Source organism: Heterodontus francisci, chromosome 22 (genome assembly GCF_036365525.1).
Source record: "Heterodontus francisci isolate sHetFra1 chromosome 22, sHetFra1.hap1, whole genome shotgun sequence".
Classification (NCBI taxonomy): Eukaryota; Metazoa; Chordata; class Chondrichthyes; order Heterodontiformes; family Heterodontidae; genus Heterodontus; species Heterodontus francisci.
In genome coordinates, this window is record NC_090392.1 from 42,183,615 (window position 1) to 42,205,498 (window position 21,884).

The following is a 21,884-nucleotide window of genomic DNA, read 5'->3' on the forward strand; positions in this document are numbered from 1 at the left end:
TCTTCACCAAAATGCACCTTTTTGTTTTAATAGTAAGATACATTTTTAATGCCTTTATCTTTCCGAAATGGTCTCACCAGCCCATGTTAAAACAAACATTGTAATGTGCACCACCCCCACCCCCACCCCAACAAAAATGTCAGACGCCCCTGCCTCAAACTTTTAACCTTGTGTTTGAAAATAACCTCGCAGCAAAAGCATTGGCATTGCATGCTATCTTGCTTCCTAGCTAGTTAATACAGTCGTCCTGCTCTCCATTGAAGTATGCTTTGCTACTTTATAGGGAGAAATGTGTTTTAAAATGACTGTATTTTGATGGCATTAGGTTGGCTTTATACACTTCATATACAGATTAATCGCCCACATGTCCGTGGCTGAGTCGATAGTTTTGTCAAATGTCCATGGTGCAGCATCGCAATCCTGAAATCTCAGTCAGGAGTTTTCCTCTTGGTCGCCAAGATGCCCTGTTTGCCCCTCGGTGCCATTACCAGCAACTGATACAGAGGTAAGTCTAACTAATGGCAGGAGCTGCCGGATGCCTTGCCCTGGCGTGTATTGTATATAATTTTTTTTTTTTGTATATAATGTATTGTAGATTATGGGGTGTAGTGTACTTTATAGATATATTACATTTTAAGTGATATATATATATATTATTGAATATTGTAGATTATGGTATATCTTCTATATTATACGATGTATTGTATATTTCTTTCTTCTTTCTTTGGATTACATGATGTAAATTATGGGATGTGCTGCATGTTATGGCGTTTGCTCGTCTCCTCCCGCTCTCGGATCCAACAGGCCGCTGTGCTGGCGGCGGTCGGCCCGGAGACGGAGCCACTGCCCCTGGCGGCGGATGCGGTTCCACCGGACCTAGTGCTGATGTTGCAGTTTCCGGTCCGTCAGATGATACTTCCCCCCGGGCCGGAACAACAAAAGCCGGAATAGGTGAGGGAGGAGGGAACACGGGGGTGATGAGGGGTTACGAGGGTCGAGGGCGACGGTGGTGACGAAGGGGGAGTGGGGTCGGGGGGAATGAGGGGGTGACGGGGGGAGTGGATGGGGTTTGAGGGAGAGGGGGATGGAGGGGGGTGAGGGAGCGGATGAGGGTTGAGGGAGAGGGGGATGGTGAGAAGTGTTGCTCTTTTATCCTGGGATGCTCCTGCTGGCTCAATCAAATATACTCTGTTGTTGTTTGCCTCAGGATTTATAAGGAACTAATCAAATTCCTTATCAGATGCAGAGATGAACCAGGTTTCAGGTTCACAAGAAATAATGTTATAGAGACAAACAGAAACAGGGAGAAGGAGACAGCCTGGAAGAGAGAGGGTGAGGGTAGACTGAGCCAGAAAGAGAGCGAGAGAGAACTGGCTGCTCAGTTCAACCACAGGTTTCCCAACTCCTGGTGTGCACAGGCTCCGCTAGAAATTAACCCCAAATCACCAGCTTTGAAACTACAATTGGCCAGTTGTCTCCCATATTGTGGAATCTTCCAGAGATACATTGTTCAAATCCCTGCATAGTTTTGTGACATAAAGCGGCCCCAACAAAAACATCCTTACAGCTCAAGAATCAACCACATTGCTGTTTGTGGGTCTGAAGTCACATATCGGCCAGACTGGGTTAGAATGAAGGACAATCTGGTAGTTTCATTGTCAGCATTGCTGATGCTAGGTTTTGTTTCAATTCCAGTTTTTATTTTAATTAAATCTAAATTCCCCAGCTGCCGTGGTGGGATTTGAACTCATGACCTCAAATCATTAGTCCAGGTCTCTGGTTTACTAGTCTAGTATCAGAACCAAAAAGCTGCAGAGGGTAGCCAAGCTACCCTTGGCTGCAGAGTTTCCTACATTACAACAGTAACTATACTTCAAAAAAAACTTAATTGGTTGTAAGACATCCTGAGGTTGTGTAATGTGCTATTTAAATGAAAGTTTTTTTTTTAAATTGTGTTACGTTTCTGGAGGTTCTAACCTATCACTGGTCACCCATTCATGTGAACAGCCACGTGTGAGCTGCTGGGAAGTTTCTGACTGGAGCGTCAGTGCTGATCGCAGTGAAGCTGTTGTAGGTGGAGCAAAGGAAACATCAGGGCTGGGCATGAAAGGAATGCTTCCCTGGTGAGCACTGGCCGATGTCCGAGAGCAGGACAAATCAGGTTTATGTAACAAAAACAAGAAATGCTGGAATCACTCAGCAGGTCTGGCAGCATCTGTGGAAAGATGCTTTTCCAGCATTTCTTGTTTTTGTTTCAGATTTCCAGCATCCGCAGTATTTTGCTTTTACAGCAGGTTTATGTGTTTGAATGTTGTCTTGTGTTGAGTGAAATAAAAACAAGAAATGCTGGAAATACTCAAAGTCTGGCAGCATCTGTGGAGAGAGAAGCAGAGTTAATGTTTCAGGTCAGTGACCCTTCAAAATTGAGTGAGTTCATCTCAACTGAGGCAATGGAACAGACACATACTTTGATCGCCAAATAACTAGGTCAGGAGAGGATAAATTAGCTATGGATCCTGGAGTAGATGTTTCGATGTGAACAGTTTCAGATTCTCTGAGAATCATTTCTGTGACTTTACTAATGTGATTCGTGTCCTCTTGCTTCCTTGCCCAGTGTTCTCTCAGGTTGGATAATTAAGAATGGACTGTCTTGATAATATGCTGACAGACCCCTTGGAACTGGGATCTGCTGGTGAGGTCAATGGTACTGGTATAATGGAGGAGTGTTTGCTTGGTGGAACAAGGGTCAGTCTTCCGGAGGATCTGCTGGAGGATGTGAGTACTGTACAACCTACGAGCCCTTGCGTTGAGCTGTACACTGGCACTGAAGCATTTATGGTCTTCTACTAACTTTGTGTGGCTCTTAAAGTTGCCTGTAGCTGTTGGTGTGAATCACTGCATGGTGCCGCCATGGTAGAATCAGTAATGGCAAACAGACCAAAGCAGATAAATGCATCGAGGGAGCAATGATCCCAATGTAAGGTGTCAGCTGTGGCTCAGTCAGCAATACATGTTATTCTGAGTCAGAGGATTGTGGCTCCAAATCTCATTCCAAAGTCTTAAGTACATAATCCAGGCTGGCACTCTAGTGCAGTACAGAGGGACTGCTGCACTGTTATAGATGCCGTCTTTAGGCTGAGACATTAAACTCAGGGCCTGTTTGTTAAAATCCAGAAAGCCAGTTGGTGAAGTATAGAACTGGAGCCAATCTTTACACGCTTGTATAAGCATTTATTTACAGAGTTACACGTTACAAGCATACAGCTCCTAACCCAACAACCACAGTTTCAATCTGCTCCTTTTTTAATAGGGGCACAAGTGAATCCTTAGTTAATACCCACCATCTGCAGATAATCAATATACAATTAGCTGTTTCCCTTCTCGATCTTTAAATAAAAATTAGAGTTTATTTATACAAATAAAACTTCAAAACAAATTAAATCAAACACATCCATATTCTGTACTGTTGCGATCAGGTAAGGAGGGGTTGAAGGGCTCCCCTCTTTTGCTTCTTCTTGTTTGACCACAACAGGGTTTATTTCTTTTTGAAAGTAAATGTGATTGCCAATTCAGTAAAAATGACTAGCTTCATGTTTAGATTAGAGATACAGCACTGAAACAGGCCCTTCGGCCCACTGAGTCTGTGCCGAACATCAACCACCCATTTATACTAATCCTACACTAATCCCATATTCCTACCAAACATCCCCACCTGTCCCTATATTTCCCTACCACCTACCTATACTAGTGACAATTTATAATGGCCAATTTACCTATCAACCTGCAAGTCTTTTGGCTTGTGGGAGGAAACCGGAGCACCCGGAGAAAACCCACGCAGACACAGGGAGAACTTGCAAACTCCACACAGGCAGTACCCGGAATCAAACCCGGGTCCTTGGAGCTGTGAGGCTGCGGTGCTAACCACTGCGCCACTGTGCCGCCCTGTTCTTTGGGTCACCTAAGAATGGGAGCTTCAGTATACATTTCTCCAGATTTAATTTTCATAATGTTTTACTTGCCCTTAAAACATTGTCAATTTTAGGGTGTTTCATCGTACTTAACTCCCAACACATCAAAACTAGCATCTGGTCTAGTCTGAGTGGACAACCAGTTCAGCTGACCAATCAAGCTTTGCAATTGCTCTGTCTCTTCTTTAGATATGACATCATCTTTCTGTGATGCCCAGGTATGATTAATTGGGATGGAAGTAAACTCTGTAACTAGGATTGTTGGTTTAAAGTTATTCCAGATCCACCCTGCGGAATGTCTAAACCAGTATATTTAAAAGTGCTATAAGCCTGACTCCCAATTTTAGTTTCTACTCTAATCTTATTAACATATTCCACGTGAAAGTTATCAACATGCATCATTAAGATGCTGAAAGTTTCCTTTTATGATACCAATAAAACATTGCAGCATCTGCTTTTAGTTGAACGCAAGCTATTTTCAGCCAAACAGATTTCAAAAAATACCACACCTTTGAAGCATCATTCAGGTCATAGACACATTTGTTTGGCTTCTATAGTTTTCCTTCTACATCTGCTGCCTCTTTGGGTGGTTTAAGAAACAATTTTCTCTGAAAAGTTTTGCCCTGCTGGAATGCGGCTTTTATGCCGATTGATCTACACTCCTATGAATATGTGGCCAAAAGAACTAAAAACGTTTTTACTTTTACAGCTGTGGGAGAGTCCACTCTAACATCTGTATCGTCCAGTCACTCTTCAAAAACCCGAACAACTTGCTTCACTTTATCCTTATAAGTCCCATCTGCAAGGACGACTTCAATACAAGGCCACTTATGTGTCAAATCTGGTTACCCCTTATCTAGTGCCTCACAAGAAACTCCAAACTATCTGATTCCCTTTCTTTTGCCTCTCTTATTCATTTATCCTCAAGTTTATTGGCAGCCAGCAAAATGATCATGAGGACTTCTGCGTCTAGTTCTGTTTCGAGACTGTTCTATAGCCTTTATTTCATTGTGTAATTTATTCAAGATGTGTTCTCTACTTGCATTTTTATGTCTGTTGCAACTCCTACTGCGGGATCTCCCTCTTATCGGAGGGTCTTTCTCCGATTCATCTTCATTTTTTGACCCAAGTCAGTTCTGGACCCACTATTGGTATTTGCACTGTGCTTTCTATCGCCCCATTTTGCCAGTCCATGGATCTCACTTCTTTGCTATTCAAACAATATTTATACTTGCCAGTAATTTTTCCTGCATGTCCCGCAATTGTTGCATCCCTCCATTCACTAGACTCCTCTGGAATATATGCCACTCGAGGCAATTGACCTTTGGATGCAGTAGCTGTGTCCTGTATGTCATGATCACTCACATTACCACCATCCAACTCTTGATCTACCGCATTCTGTTCCTCAGGATCTTCATCACAAATCACATGAGCATTTGAGATGCAAGTTGCCTCATTTACTTCTATCAGTTGCTCAGAGTCAGAGATTTTGTAATTAATTCTGATTAATTGTGAGGAATTGTCATGTTTGAGAAGTAACTGTCTTACCATCATGACTTATTACCATACCAGGATATTTCCATTCCCTATCACCCTCTCTTTTATATTACACCAAATCTCCTGAATTAAATTCTACTTCGGATGGTATTATGCGATGCCTCCGAGCTCTCTGAGACATCAGTCTTGATGAAAGCCCGTCTCCCTGCATGTCAAGCTTTCAAATGTGCAGTAAAAATGGAACTAATTATTGTACCTTCTAGAGAAGGATGACTATCACACAGCATAGAAGGCAATTAGGGATTTTGCCCACAAACTAATTGTAAGGGACTATATCCTCCAAATCCCATTTGTTTTACGAAGGATGAAGGAAATGACTGCTTTCCCAAGAATTTTTTTCAAAGCAGCAGACGTGTTCCAACAGGGTCTCCCTCTCCAAGAACCGAGCACCAGTTACAACCGGGAGCCTGTCCATCAGAGACACTGTAGCATAATCTAGTCATTTAAACACTACTACTGATCCAGGGATCCCCAAATTGAATGTTGTCAATCTTTTATACAATTTGTTAAAGTCCATGATTAATTCCTCCATGTAATGACCATCTGTTTTCCAAAATCCATCAAAGCCTGACCGTGTCTCATCAGCATTTAACAGATCATCTTTCTTGTAAATTTCAGCCAAGATATCTAATAGAAGGGAGGCGCAGTGGTTAGCACCGCAGCCTCACAGCTCCAGCGACCCGGGTTCAATTCTGGGTACTGCCTGTGTGGAGTTTGCAAGTTCTCCCTGTGCCTGCGTGGGTTTTCGCCGGGTGCTCTGGTTTCCTCCCACAGCCAAAGATTTGCAGGTTGATAGGTAAATTGGCAATTACATAAATTGCCCCTAGTATAAGTAGGTGGTAGGGGAATATAGGGACAGGTGGGGATGTGGTATGAATATGGGATTAGTGTAGGATTAGTATAGATGGGTGGTTGATGGTCAGCACAGACTCGGGCCAAAGGGCCTGTTTCAGTGCTGTATCTCTAAATAAATAAACTAAATAAATAAATAAGGTTCAAGTTCCATCAGTATCTAGCTGACGGGCATCCATCTCACAAAATGCTTTACTTCTGACTTTGTCTTGTAGAAGCGATGATATCAAGGCTACACCTTGTTTTCTTTTTGATAGGGGCGTAACCTGTGTCCATATATCCATCTCATTCTTCTACTGGTCATATGGTTGAGACCCCGAGAACATCAGTGGGTAATCATACCCCAACTTGCTTTCTACTATTTTCCACAATGGCCACTGGGATTGTAGTTTTCTGTCTGAAAGATTTGTTCTTAGTTTTGCAGCAAGGCTATTCTAGAAAGGAGGGGGAGAGAAAACAGGGAACTGCAGGCCAGTTAGCCTGACATTAGTCATCGGGAAAGTGCTGGAATCTATTATTAAGGAAATCTTATCAATGCACTTAGAAAATCATAGTTATGATCAGGCAAAGTCAACATGGTTTTACAAAAGAAAAATGGTGTTTGACAAATTTATTAGAGTTTTTTGAGGATGTAACCAGTAGGGTAGATAAAGAGGAACCAGTAGATCTAGTATACCTGGATTTCCAAAAGACAGTTGAGAAGGTGCCACACAAAAGTTTAATAGGCAAGATAAGGACTCATGGAATTGGGGGTAATGTATTAGCATGGATTGGTTAATGGACAGAAAGCAAAGAGTGGGCATAAATGGGGCATTTTCAAATTGGCAGGCTGTGACTAGTGGAGTGCCGCAAGGATCAGTACAGAGAGGCTGAAAAGAGGTAGAGACAGGTTAAGTGAGTGGGCAACAAGGTGGCAGATGGAGTATAATGTGGGGAAGTGTGAGGTTATTCACTTTGGTTGTAAGAATAGACGAGCAGAATATTTTTTAAAAGGCATGAAACTTGTAAACTTCTAAAACATGGGGTCTCCTTATCTCAGGATAAAGGGATGATCATTTCGGACTGAGATGAGGAAAAACTTTTTCACTTAGAGGGTGGTGAATCTTTGGAATTCTCTACCCCAGAGGGTAGTGGATGCTGCATCGTTGATTATATTTAAGGATGGGATAGACAGATTTTTGGTCTCTCAGAGAATCAAGAGATATGGGAAGTGGGTGAGAAAGATGAGTTGAAGCCCGAGATTAACCATGATTATATTGAATAGCGGAGCAGACTCGATGGGCTGTACGATCTACTGCTGCTGCTATCTCTGTTGTTCTTATGTTCACCTTTAGGCAACCATTCTCTGCTACCATGTTTATAATCCAGAAAGCCAGTTGGTGAATGATAGAACTGGACCCAGTCTTTATACACTTTATAAACATTTATTTACAGAATTAGACATTACAAGTATACACCTCCTAACCCAACAACCACAGTTTCAATCTCTGTTTATTTGTCGGGATTCAAGTGAATCCCAGTTAATGCACCACCTACATGCAATGAGACATAATAAATATACAACTTAAACTGGCTGTTCTCTCCAGTGGCGATCTTGTGAAGCTATTTGAAGAGGAGTAGTGAAATTCTCCCAATGGTCAACGTCACTAAAACAGATGATTTGTTCATTTATTTAATTGCTTTTTGTGTGGCCTTGCTGTATGCAAAACTGGCTGCTACATTTCCCATTTTACAACAATAACTGCTCTTCAAATTTTGGCTGTGAATCACTTTGGGATGTCCTGAGATTGTGAAAGGTTCCATATAAATGCATTGTCTCAATTTTTCAAAATGTAACCAAAACTGTAGTATATGGCACAAAGATTGGCCTCTTCCCATTGGTCAAAGGATCAAGAACAAGAGGGGACAGATTTAAGGTAATTGACAAAAGAAGCAATAGTGACATGAGGAAAAACTTTTTCATGCAGCCAATGGTTAAGATCTGGAATGCACTGCTGAAGAGTAGTGGAGGAAGGTTCAATCGAGGCATTCAAGAGGGAATTGGATTGTTATCTGAAAAGGAAGAATGTGCAGGACAACGGGGAGAAGGCAGGGGTGTGGCACTAGGTAAATTGCTTTTTCTGGAGAGCAAGCTCAGACAAGACGGGCCGAATGGCCTCTTTCTGTGCTGTAACCATTCGGTGAATTCCGTAAAAGTAGAGGTTGCCTGTCACTCAGCTGACAATTTGATTTAAAAATAGTGGCTCCTGTTAGAGGCGGGCATTCGTTTGTGTCTCCAGGAAATCTTTGTGTCTAGTATTCTGTTTATTTCTGTGCTAAAGAATTAACTCATCGCTTTAGTAACATTTTGATGCCTCAAAAATGATCAGATTCCGAAGCCACTGTAAGTGGACAGCTGGGAGCTCTCTGTGTTAACACAAGTGTGAGTATAACTCAGCAGTTTGGGGATAACTGAATAGTTTGATTTCCTCTTGTCACAGTTCGGGGTGATTTGGTAGTAAGAAACATCTTGCTTCCCAAAGGCTCGTTTTATAATCTTAAGCCTGGAATATGACTTTCTGACTTGCTGCTTTAATGTGAAATCTCAGTGTCAGCTGGGCACGAGGGAGCCTTCAGTAAATGCAATGCTGTAAGCTTGAAGCACTGTGGCGTCACCAGTTACACCTGGAAAAGCCGAGGTCATTTCATTGGGCAAATAGTGTGCAAGTCTCTCATCCTTCACTGTAATTGTTAGTGGTGTATCATTTCCCAATTTCCAATATACAGTTCGGGATCCGTTTGCAGATTATTTGGAATGGCTGGTGTGGAAAAAAGAAATGGCGATGGTGTTGTTGGATCCAATTCCACTGTGGAGGCAGGATGAGGTGATGGTTCGGAGAGTTTGAATCATCAAAACAGTCTGCGCTGTTCCTTGGCTCACCTGAGGCTGGTATTGGTGCAGTAGTGGAAATGTGTTCCATTCTACAGAAATTCACCAACAATATTTTTGGAAAGCTCTTTAACTGGGGAATTTTTGACTATGGCACAGCCTTCAGGTATTGCAATTTAAGTCTTTGTCTCCACAGCCTGATATCTTCTTTGAGGTGGTGAGTCGCAGCACCTGGGATGAGGTCCTGTCTCAGTCCCAGAGAGACCACTTGAGGAAGTTTCTTCCACAGTTCACTGAAGATAACCTGGAGCGACAGAACAGCATCATCACAGGTCTCTTCAATGGAGACAACTTCCGATTTGGTAATCCTCTGTACATCGCTCAGAAACTCTTCCGAGGTAAATCCCTGCAGATTGTTGTAGCACCTTGTCAGTGTACAGCCATGTAACAAGGACTTTATGCTTAACAGAAATGAATGGGAGGGGCTTTGGTTCTTTGGAATTCTATAGAAAGGGGATGAATTGCAGAGAGTTGGTCCTTTGAAATTCTGTTTAATGTCAGTGAATAGGAAGGATATTTCATACACAGAATTCTAGAGGATGGGACTGAATGGGAAGGAGTTTGACTGATGGGAATGTGGGGATTGAATTAGAAGAGTTGATTGAGCTTTGTTGGGAGTGGAGGGGTTTTATTTGTTGGTTGGAGTGTTCATGTTGCTGGTGATTGTCTTTTGTCTGCAGATGGCCACTTTAACCCAGAGGTGGTTAAGTACAGAAGGTTGTGTATGAAGTCACAGTATAAGAGGTACCTGTACTCCCAACAGCAGTACTTCCATAAGCTGCTGAAACAGATCCTCGTCTCCAGAAAGGTAGGAATGACTAGAAGGATGGTCACGTGGTGGGAGAGAGGTGAGAGAGTTAATGAATCAGTTAGCTCAAGGAATTAACTAATTATTCTAATATTTGAAGTGAAGCGTTGAAGGGATCTCTCCATAACATGGTTCATGGTAATTGAGGGGACAAGAACTCTGGAGCAGAGGATAATACAACAGATCCCAGAATAATTAAAGGGTCAGGTTTAAGAGCAGAGTGGAGTGGGTTGTAGCAGCAGCGACTTGAGTTAATTGAATCAGAACTTGTGCCTTGTCTGTCAGTACGGGTGCGTGGGGGCCGTTACCTGGTGAGTCTCTGCAGCGGAGATCGGACGTTGCTGCAGGAGTTCCTCAGGATAGTGTCCTAGGCCCAACCATCTTCAGTTGCTTCATCAATGACCTTCCCTCCATCATAAGGTTAGAAGTGGGGATGTTCGCTGATGATTGCACAATGTTCAACACCATTCACGACTCCTCAGATCCTTAAGTAGTCCATGTCCATATGCAGCAGCTTTCAGGTTTAGGCTGATAAATGGCAAGTAACGTTTGCACCACACAAGTGCTAGGCAATGACCATCTCCAAAAAGAGAGAATCTGGCCATCTCCACTTGACGTTCAATGGCATTACCATCGCTGAATTCCCCACTGTCAACATCCCGGGGGTTACCATTGACTAGAAACTTAAGTGGACCAGCCATATAAATACTGTGTCCACAAGAGCAGGTGAGAGGCTGGGAATTCTGCAGCGAATAACTCACAACCTAACTCCCCAGTGCCTGTCCACCATCTACCAGGCACAAGTCAGGAGTGTGATGGAATACTCTCCACTTGCCTCGATGAGTGCAGCTCCAACAACATTCAAGAAGTTCAACATCATCCTAGACAAAGCAGCCCGTTTGGCACCCCATCCCCTACCTTAAACGTTCACTCCCTCCATCACTGACACACAGTGGCAGCATCACTGACACACAGTGGCAGCAATGTGTACCATCTACAAGATGCACTGCAGCAACTCGCCAAGCCTCCTTCGACAGCACCTTCCAAACCAGTGACTTCTACCACCTAGAAGGACAAAGGCAACAGGAGCATGGGAACACCACCACAATCTGCAAGTTCCCCTCCAATCCACACACCATCCTGATTTGGAACTATGTCACCGTTCCGTCATTGTTGCTGGGTAAAAAGGCTGGAACTCACTCCCTAATAGCACTGTGGATGTCCCTACACCACAAGGACTGCAGCGGTTCAAGAAGGCAGCTTACCACCACCCCTCAAGGGCAATTGTGGATGGACAGCAATGCTGGCCTTGTCAGTGATGCTCACATCCCATGCAGGAATATAAAAGAAGAAGTTGGGTGCTGGTGTGTCAGTGCATAGTTCTGTGAAGTTAGCGGTCTCTGTGGAGAGTTTTGCTTCTGAACTAGTCTGATCACTGACTAAGGAATGCACAGTTTATTGTACCACCTGACAGACCCTGTAGGGTTAAAATATTGTGATCTTAAGTTTATTATTTGCACGTTTTGACTATTTTAAGGGTCGAGAAATACACCTGTTTTAGGACGGGGAGAGATTAGGGTGCTGGGAGGAATGGGGGTGGCGAATAAGACATTGCTAGGTATTGAGACGAGCAGGGACACTACAGATGTGTGCAGGACTTGGTAAAGTGCATTATTAAACACTGGTCATGAAGCAGTGCTGGAAACTGGTACTCACTTCAGATGAGGAAGGAATTGGTTACACAGGTTGGGTACATTAGATCTAGGTCTAAACTTGACCCTATTGTAACATCAAACGAAACCAAGGAGTGTTTCTGTTCAATGGTTGGTGTTTCAGGAGTTGCTGGAGCTGGCGAAAAAGAGTGGTCCTGAAATGGCCCTGAAGAGGAAATACCATGCAATCTCCAGTCAGAAGGAGAAGGAGGAGGAGAGGCGAGCGCACAGTCGATATGAGAAGATTCTGCGAGAGGTCAAGGAGGAGTGCGAAGATAACAGCATCTCATCCGATGAGGAAGGTAAGAACCAGTGATGGCTAGCTCACTGCAGGACATCCAGCTGCAGGTGAGTTGATAAAGTGTTGGGTAAGAATGACTGGAGCTGGGGTGAGCCCACTTACCCTTAGCATGCATTCAACGAGAAGAGCATCTTTCTGTGAGTCAGTACCCACAACTGTTCACAGCACTCCAGTAGAAGATGGTTGTGGTTGTTGGAGGCCAGTCATCTCAGCCCCAGAACATGGCTGCAGGAGTTCCTCAGGATAGTGTTTTAGGCCCAACCATCTTCAGCTGCTTCATCTGTGACCTTCCCTCCATCATGAGGTCAGAAGTGGGATGTTTGCTGATGATTGCAGTGTTCAGTACCATTCACAACTCCTCAGATAATGAAACATCTTGTGTCTATATGAAGTAACAGACTTGGACTGATAAGTGGCAAGTAACATTCACACCACACAAATGCTAGTCAATGACCTTCTCAAACAAGAGAAGATCCAACCAGCTCCCCTTGATGTGCAATGGAATTGCCATTGTCAACTCCCTGCCCCCCCCCCCCCTGTCAACATCCTGGGGATCACCACTGATCAGAAACTTAACTGGACCTGCCAGATAAATATTGTGGCTGCCAGAGGCTGGAAATGATGCAGAGGTTGGGGGGCTGGGGCAGGGGATGAATCAGCTCCTGACTCCCCAAAGCATTTTCATCACCTATAAGGCTCAGTTCAGGAGTGTGATGAAGTAATCTCCACTTGCCTGGGTGACTGCAGTTCCAACAACACTCAATATTGTGGCACAGAAAGAGGCAGCCATTCAGCCCATCTAGTCTATGCCAGCTCTCTGTAGAGAAATCCAGTAATTCCCCTTCCCATCGCATATCTCTTGCCCAAAACCTTAAATTTGTTTCCCCCTCGTCCTTGTACCATCAGCTACTGGGAACAGCTTTTCTTTGTCTACCTTATCTGGACCTGTCATAATCTTGTACACGTCTGTCAGATCTCCCCTGAATCTTCAAGGATAACAAACCCAGTTTCTCCAACCTAACCTTGTAGCTAAAATCCCTCATCCCTGAAACCATTCTGGTAAATCTCCACTGCTCCTTCTCAAGGACCTTCACATCTTTCCTAAAGTGTGGACCGGAACTGGATGCAATACTTGTAGCCGAACCAGAGCTTTATAAAGTTCAGCATAACGTCCTTGCTTTTGTACTCAATAGCTCTATTTATGAAGCTCAAGATACATATGCTTTTTCTAACTATTCTCAATATGTCCTGCCACTTCAAAGGTCTATGCAGATGAATCCCCCAGGTCCCTCTGTCCCTGCACATTCTTTAGAACTGTGCCGTTAATTATATATTGCCTCTCCTTATCCCATCTGACAAAATGCATCACCTCACACTTCTCTGTGTTAAATTCCATCTGCCAGTTGTCTGCCCATTCTGCTAGTCTTTCTATGCCCTGTTTGTTGATTGGTATCATCCTCATTATTCACCACATCTCCAAGTTTGGTATCACTGGCAAATTTAGAAATTTTACTGTATTCCAATATCCAAGTCATTTATATATATCAAAAAAGCAGTGGTCCTCGCACTGATCCTTGGGTAACACCTCTGCCTACCATCCTATCATCTGGAAAAAAAAACATTTATCGCAACTTACTGTTTTCTGTCATTAAGCCAATTTATAGCAAAACTAACACTGACTATCCGATTACGTGAGCCTCAATTTTGTTAACCAGCCTTTTATGTGGTACTTTGTCAAACACCTTCTTAAAATTGCATTCCTCTCATCAACCTTCTCTGTTCAAAAAATTCTAATAGATTAGTCAAGCATGATCTGCCTTTTACAAATCTGTGCTGACTTTCCTTAATTAACTCAAACCTCTCCAAGTGCCTGTTAATTTTTTTTCCTGGATTATTATTTCTAAAACCTTACCCATCACTGATGTTAAACTGACCAGCCTGGAGTTACTAGGAATGCCCTTATATCCTTTCTTGAACAAGGGTGTCATATTTGTCGCTTTCCAATCTTCTGGCACCTCCCCTATATCTAGGGAAGATTAGAATATTATGGCAAACCCATCTGCTATCTCCACCCCCACCTCCCTTAGCAACCTTGAATGCAAACCATCCAAACCACGTGACTTATCCACTCTAAAAATAGCCAACCTTTCCAGCACATCCTGCCTATCAGTTTTCACCCCATCCATTGCCTCTAGCATCTCGGTTTCTACTGGTATTTTGTAAGCATCCTCCTCCTTAGTAAACACCGATACATAGTACTCCTTAAGTATTCTCGCCTTGCCCTCTGTCTCTAAGCAAATCATCTTTGACCGCAATAGAAACCACCCCGCCTCTTACTACCCCTTTACTATTTACATACGGTAGAAAATTTTTGCGTTCCCTTTTATGTTAAATGCCATTCTATTCTCATTTTCTCTTTGCCAGTCTCATCTTCCTCTTCACTTCCCCTGTCAACTGTCTGTATTTGGCCTGGTTCTCGCTTGAAGAATTCACCTGACATGCATCATACACCCACTTTTTGTTTCATCATATGCTCTATCTCCATCGTCATCCAAGGAGACATGGCTTTTATTCCTCTACCTTTTCCCCTTGTTGGGTTGTACCTAGCCTGTACCTGAATCATCTCTTTAAAGATCATCCATCGTTCCATTACAGTTTTTCCTGTCAGTCTTTGGTTCCATTTTACCTTGGCTAGATACTTGGCCCTCTTTCCTGCACCATGCCACCATCCTCCCTACCTATTTTTATTCTCGCTGGCACATGGCACAGGGAGTAATCCAGAGATTACTAGCTTCGAAGTCCTACTTTTTAACTTCCCTAGCTCCTGAACTCTGGCCATAGAACTTCAATATGTGTACCATAGCACCTGGCTTGCTCCCTTCCCCCTGCAGAATATTCTGCACCTTCTCCATGATGTCCTTTACTCTGGCACATCATGCAGGACTCACGATGACTCACATAGTCCTCCAAACTATGAACAATCCTATAACGACTGAATTTCTACGCTTTGATGTTCGCTCCCCCCACCTTCTGCTGTCCCTTGCCCATTGGTGCCATGGTCTGGACTGCACTCCTTCAAGGTGTTGTCACTGCCAGCTGTCTCCACTGCTGAGTACTGGTTTGAGAGTGGCACACACCCTGACGAGTCCTAATCTTCCTGCCTCTTCGTACTCTTCTGGTTGGCCACCCATCTACTATCCTGAACTGTCTCTGCCTGTATAGTGGCCACCTTCTGGAATGTACGATCCAGGAAACTCTTACCCTACCTGATGCTCTGCAGTCACTCCAGCTGCCCCTCAAGCTAGAAACCCTGAGATCGAGTTCAAGCACCTGGAGACACTTCCTACACACATGGTCCCCCAAGACACATGACTTATCCTCAAGTTTCCACATGAGACAGGGATTGCAAGAACAGGTCTCAGCTGCTCATTCGTGATCTAAAAAAATCTCTTTGCTCTTTTAGAATCTAGTTATTACTTTGTTTTAAGCTATTAGTTTGGCGATTAGGATGTAGACCTCAGCTGTCAGGGCTTGCTTTCTCTAATTCCTTCTCTCTGACCAGCGCTTTTTAAAAATACTAGAACAGCACCAGTTCCCTCACTGCAATGCCCGAGTTTTGTACTCTGTAGAAGTGCTCCGTAGAACTGGACTCCGTGCTACTTACTGCGTGCATTAGCAAAAGCCTCCTCTATTTATACTCTCAAAAATTCCAAAGACCTGAGACAAAGCCCCTGCTGATAGTAATTACCAGTTCTAACTAGCCACCTAATTAATAACTGTGCAATTGCCATGAGCAGGCAGCTTGTTTACCACTGACTGACACTGTGAAAAAAACTTAATTTTAAGTTAAATGCTCAATGCAAAACGAAATTTTAGAAAGAGATCAACCCTTAAAGTGCCTAAAATTCCCTCACGCACCAAATTCCCTGAGTTTAGTACTCTGTAGAAGCAGTACTCCTTAGAACTGGACTTCATGCTACTTACTCCTTACGTTCTAGTAAGCTCAACCCAGGACAAAGCAGTCCACTAGATTGGCGACCCCTCCACCACCTTAAACATTCATTCCCTCCATCATCGACACACAGTGGCTGTACCATTTACAAGATGCGCTACAGCAACTTGCCAAGGCTTCTTTGACAGCAACTTCCAAACTCACAACCCTTACAAGGGTGGGAGGCACATGGAAATGTTATACACACCATCCTGACTTGCAGGTTTATAGCCATTCCTTCATCATCGCTGAGTCAAAGTCCTGGAACTCCCACTCTATCAATAGTAAAATAGTTAAAGAAAAACTCCAGGTAAGGCCAACACAATGGGTAACATGGCACTGGTACAATCTCTTTAGATTTGTGCTCCACCTCTATGCTAACACAGTGCCATACATAGAACAGAAGGAAAGTCCAGGATGACAGAGACCCATTAAAGCCCACCTCACCAGTCCCCTCACTCTCCCATTGAATTCCATACTTCTAATTATCCTTTAAAGCCAATCTCTTTTCTTTATTCATTCTCAGGATGTGGGCCTCACTAGCAAGGCCAGCATTTACTGTTCCTCCCTAGCTGCCTTTGAGAAGGTGTGCTGAGCCATTGCCTTGAACCACTACAGTTTCTGTGGTGACCCCAGAGTGCTGTTAAGGACTAGCAACAATGAAAGAATGGTAATATATTTCCAAATTAGCATGGTGTGTGACTTGGAGGTAATGGTGTTCCCAGGTGTCGCTACCTTTGTTCTTCCACATGGTAGAAGTTATGGGTTTGGAAGATACTGTCGAAGTAGCCTTGGTGAGTTGCTGCAGTGCATCTTGTAGATGGTACACACTGCTGCCACTGTGTGTCAGTGGTAGAGGGAGTGAATGTTTAAGATGGGGTGCCAAACAAGTGGGCTGCTTTGTCTTGGATGGTGTTGAGCTTCTTGAGTGTTGTTGGAACCACACTTATCCAGGCAAGTGGAGAGTATTCCATCACGCGCCTGACTTGTGCCTTGTAGATGATAGACAGGCTTTGAAGTGTTAGGAGGTGAATTACTTGCCACAGAATTCCCAGCCTCTGACCTGCTCTTGTAGCTACAGTAAGTTATATGGCTGCTCCAGTTAAGTTTCTGGTCAGTGGTAACCTCCCTCCAGGATGTTGATGATGGGGAAATTCGGTGATGGTAACGCTGTTGAATGTCAAGGGGAGGTGGTCATTGCTTGGTACTTGTGTTGTTACTTGCCATTTTTCAGCCATAGTCTGGGTTTGTCCAGGTCTTGCTACGTACGGGCACCGCTTCATTATCTGACGAATTGCGAATTGAGCTGATGACTCCAATCCCCACTTCTGACCCTATGCTTGAAGGAATGTCATTGATGAAGCAAATGTAGACGGTTGGGCCTGGGACAGTGCCCTGAGGAACTCCTGCAGCGATGTCCTGGGGCTGTGATGATTGGCCTCCAACAACCACAACCATCTTCCTTTGTGCTAGGTATAACTCCAATCAGTGGAGGGTTTTGCCCCTGATTCCCATTGACTTTAATTATGCTAGGGCTCTTTGGTACTATCTCGTTTGGATGCTGTCTTTATGTCACTCTCACCTCACCTTAGGAATTCAGCTCTTTGGCCCAAGTTTGGTTCTGTCTTCATAAAGGAAGACGCAAATAACCTCCCAGAAATGTTAGGGAACCAAGGGTTTAGTGAGAGGGAGGAACTGAAGGAAATCAGTATTAGTAAAAAAAAAAGTGCTAGGGGAATTAATGGGGTTAAAGGCTGACAAATTCCCAGCGCCTTATAATCTATATCCCAGAGTACTAAAGGAAGTGGCCCTGGGAATAGTGGATGCATTTGTGGTCATCTTCCAAAATTCTATAGACTCTGGAGCAGTTCCTACAGATTGGAGGGTGGCAAATGTAACCCCACTATTTAAAAAAGGGAGAGAAAAAATAGGGAATTACAGACCAGTTAGCCTTACATCATAGTGGGGAAAATGCTAAAGTCCATTATAAAGAATGTGATAGCAGAACACCTGGAAAGCATAAACGGGATTGGGCAAAGTCAGCATGGATTTATGAAAGGGAAATCATGCTTAACAAATCTACTGGAGTTTTTTGAGGATGTAACTAGTAGAATAGATAAGGGAGAACTGGTGTATTTGGATTTTCAGAAGGCTTTTGATAAGGTCCCACATAAGAGATCAGTGTGCAAAATTAAAGCACGTGGGATTGGGGGTAATATACTGGCATGGATTGAGAATTGGTTGACAGACAGAAAACATAGAGTAGGAATAAACAAGTATTTTTCTGGGTGGCAGGCAGTGACTAATGGGGTACCGCAGGAATCAGTGCTTGGGCCCCAGCTATTCACAATATATATTAATGACTTGAGTGAGGGAACTAAATGTAACATTTCCAAGTTTGTAGAAGACACAAAGCTGGGAGGGAAAGTGAGCTGTGAGGAGGATGCAAAGAGGCTCCAATGTGATTTGGACAAGTTGGGTGAGTGGGCAAATGCATGGCAGATGCAGTATAACATGGATAAATATGAGGTTATCCACTTTGGTTGTAAAAAAAGAAAGGCAGATTATTATCTGAATGGTGATAGATTGGGAAAGGGGGAAGTGCAACGAGACCTGGGTGTCCTTGTACACCAGCTGCTGAAAGCAAGCATTCAGGTGCAGCAAGCAGTTAGGAAGGCGAATGGTATGTTGGTCTTCATTGCAAGAGGATTTGAGTACAGGAGCAAGGATGTCTTACTGCAGTTATACAGGGCCTTGGTGAGACCACATCTAGAGTATTGTGTGCAGTTTTGGTCTCCTTATCTGAGGAAGGATGTTCTTGACATGGAGGGAGTGCAGAGAAGATTTACTAGGTTGATTCCTGGGGTTGCAAGATTGACGTATGAGGAGAGATTGGGTTGACTAGCGCTATATTCACTAGAGCTTAGAAGAATGAGGGGATTTCATAAAAACCTATAAAATTCTAACAGGACTAGACAGGTTAGATGCAGGGGAGGATGTTCCCGATGGCTGGGGAGTCCAGAACCAGGGGTCACAGTCTCAGAATACGGGGTATACCATTTAGAACTGAGATGAGGAGAAATTTCTTCACTCAGAGGGTGGTGAACCTGTGGCATTCTCTACCGCAGAAGGCAGTGGAGGCCAAATCGTTAAAATATTCAAGAAGGAGATAGATATATTTCTTAATGCCAAAGGGATCAAGAGATATGGGGAAAAAGCAGGAACCGGGTAATGAATTAGACGATCAGCCATGATCTTTTTTGAATGGCAGAGCAGGCCCAAAAGGCCTACTCCTATTTTCTATTTTTGGACTAAGGCTGTAATGAGGTCTGGAGCTGAATGATTCTGGCAGAACCCAAACTGAACATCAGTGAGCAGTTTATTGCTTGAGTAAATGTAGCTTGATAGCACTGTTGATGAACCCTTCCATTACCCTGCTGCTGATTGGCAGTAGATTGATGGTGTGGTAATTGGCTAGATTGGAGTTTTCCTGCTTTCTGTAGTTGGGTCATGCCTGGGCAATTTTCCACATTGTCGGATAGATGCCAGTGTTGTAGCCTGGAACAGCTTGGCTAGGGGAGCAGCTCATTCTGGAGCACAAGTCTTCAGTACTACAACTGAAAGGTTATTGGGACTCAGCCTTTGCCGTGTCCAGTGACCTTAACTGTTGCTTGATATCACATAGAGTGAATCGCATTGGCTGAAAACTGGCATCTATGATGCTGGGGACCTCAGGAGGAAGCCAAGATGGATTGATTCAGCTGTCCTTCGTACTCATGCTGGGCTCTGCCATCATTGAGGATGGGGATGTTCATGGAGCCTCCTTCTGCTGTTGCCCACCACCATTCATAATTGATCTGATCTGTTGGTTGTTGGATTGCTTAGCTATGTAGCATGCTGCTTTCGCTGTTTATCATGTGTATTGTCCTATGTTGTAATTTCACCAGCTTGTCATCTCTTTCGGCTGTTCCTGGCATGCTCTTCTACACTCCTTATTGAACCAGGGTTGGTCACCTGGTATGATGGTGATGGAGAAGTGAGGGATGTATTGCGATTACAGATTGTTGTGGTGAAGTGGATTCTAATCCTAGCCCCTTTTTGGGACCATCCCAGATCAGGCGTACTCCCCAGATGATCACTCTCAAGGTTGAGAAAGATAGATCTCACAGAAACTTCAATGGATCTGAAGAACTGATCTAACTCTCCCCAAAGGAAAGGAACCATCTTGATTCTGTAATCTTTAATAACCTTGCCGAACAAATATCTATCAATCTCAGTTTTAAAGCTTTCAATTGACGCCCAGTCTTTTTGCGGAGAGAGTTCCAGATTTCTACTACCCTCTGTGTGAGTAAGTCCTTCCTGACATCACCCCTGAATGGGAGAGCTCTAATTTTAAGGTTATTACCCCTTCTACTGGACCCTCCAAACAGAGGAAATAGTTTCTCTTTATTACCCTATCAACTCCTTAAGCATTTAAACACCTCAATTTGATCACCCTTTAATCTTCCAATCGCAAGCAAATACAAGCCTAGTCTGTAATTTAACCCTATTAAGCCTGGTGTCATTGTGGTGAATCTGCGCTGCATGCCCTCCAAGATCAAGATATCCTTCCTGAGGTGTGGTGCTCAGAACTGAACTCTGTATTCCAAGTGGGGTCTAATCAGAGCTTTGTACAGCTGTAACATAGCATCTACCCCTTTTTCCAGTGGGCTTTTAAAAATCCCCGAATCTGTCTGAAGTTGGGAAACGGCTGTTCCTGATGTCAGCAACTGTCAGCTGTAAAACTGACTTGAGATATTTTTTAAAAGTCGCTCTGCAAGAAGAAGACAAAGGGAAGTTTCTCATCTCCAGTCACAGAGCCCTGGTGAGGATGAGGAATGACCCCGGGTACGGTTTACAGCCACGAGCCGGATGGTAACCTTTGGCGGACTGGATCCTGGACCGCGTGCTGTATGTTGGACAACCCTGCTCTACACTTTTAGATTAGATTAGATTAGAGATACAGCACTGAAACAGGCCCTTCGGCCCACCGAGTCTGTGCCGACCATCAACCACCCATTTATACTAATCCTACACTAATCCCATATTCCTACCACATCCCCACCTGTCCCTATATTTCCCTACCACCTACCTATACTAGTGACAATTTATAATGGCCAATTTACCTAACAACCTGCAAGTCTTTTGGCTTGTGGGAGGAAACCGGAGCACCCGGAGAAAACCCACGCAGACACAGGGAGAACTTGCAAACTCCACACAGGCAGTACCCAGAATCGAACCCGGGTCCCTGGAGCTGTGAGGCTGCGGTGCTAACCACTCTCAGTATCTTACCATTTATTGTGTATTCCCTTGCCTTGTTAGCCTTCCCCAAATGCATTCCCTCAAAGTTCTTGGATTGAGTTCCATTTTCCATTGTTCCGCCCACCTGACTACTCCATTGACACCTTCCTGGAGTCTAAAGCATTCTTCTTCATTATCAACCACAGGGCCAATTTTTTTTATTGTCTGTAAGCTTCTTTATCATACCACTACATTCAAGTCCAAATTATACAACAAAAAGCAAGGGACCTAGTGCTGAGCCCTGCGGAACCCCACTGGAAACAGCCCTCCAGTCACAAAAACACCCATCAACCATTACCCTTTGATTCCTGCCTCTGAGACAGTTTTGGATCCAACTGGCCACTTTGCCTTGGGACCTTATCAAAGGCCTTGCTAAAATCCATATAGACAACATCAAATGCACTACCCTCATCAACGCTCCTTGTT

General features: G+C 43.8%; 1 protein-coding gene across 3 annotated transcripts in view; it reads left to right on the forward strand.

The window, feature by feature from the left end:
- The first annotated feature begins 890 nt into the window (after positions 1-890).
- Positions 891-21,884, forward strand: part of nfrkb (nuclear factor related to kappaB binding protein) — an 87,388-nt gene continuing 66,394 nt past the window's right edge. For all 3 annotated transcript variants that reach the window (XM_068053763.1, XM_068053764.1, XM_068053765.1), the window contains exons 1-5: positions 891-951; positions 2,615-2,775; positions 9,443-9,644; positions 9,987-10,114; positions 11,951-12,128. In XM_068053763.1, the coding sequence (XP_067909864.1) occupies positions 2,641-2,775; positions 9,443-9,644; positions 9,987-10,114; positions 11,951-12,128 (643 nt within the window). In that variant the 5' untranslated portion in view covers positions 891-951; positions 2,615-2,640. The remainder of the gene's footprint in view (positions 952-2,614; positions 2,776-9,442; positions 9,645-9,986; positions 10,115-11,950; positions 12,129-21,884) is intronic.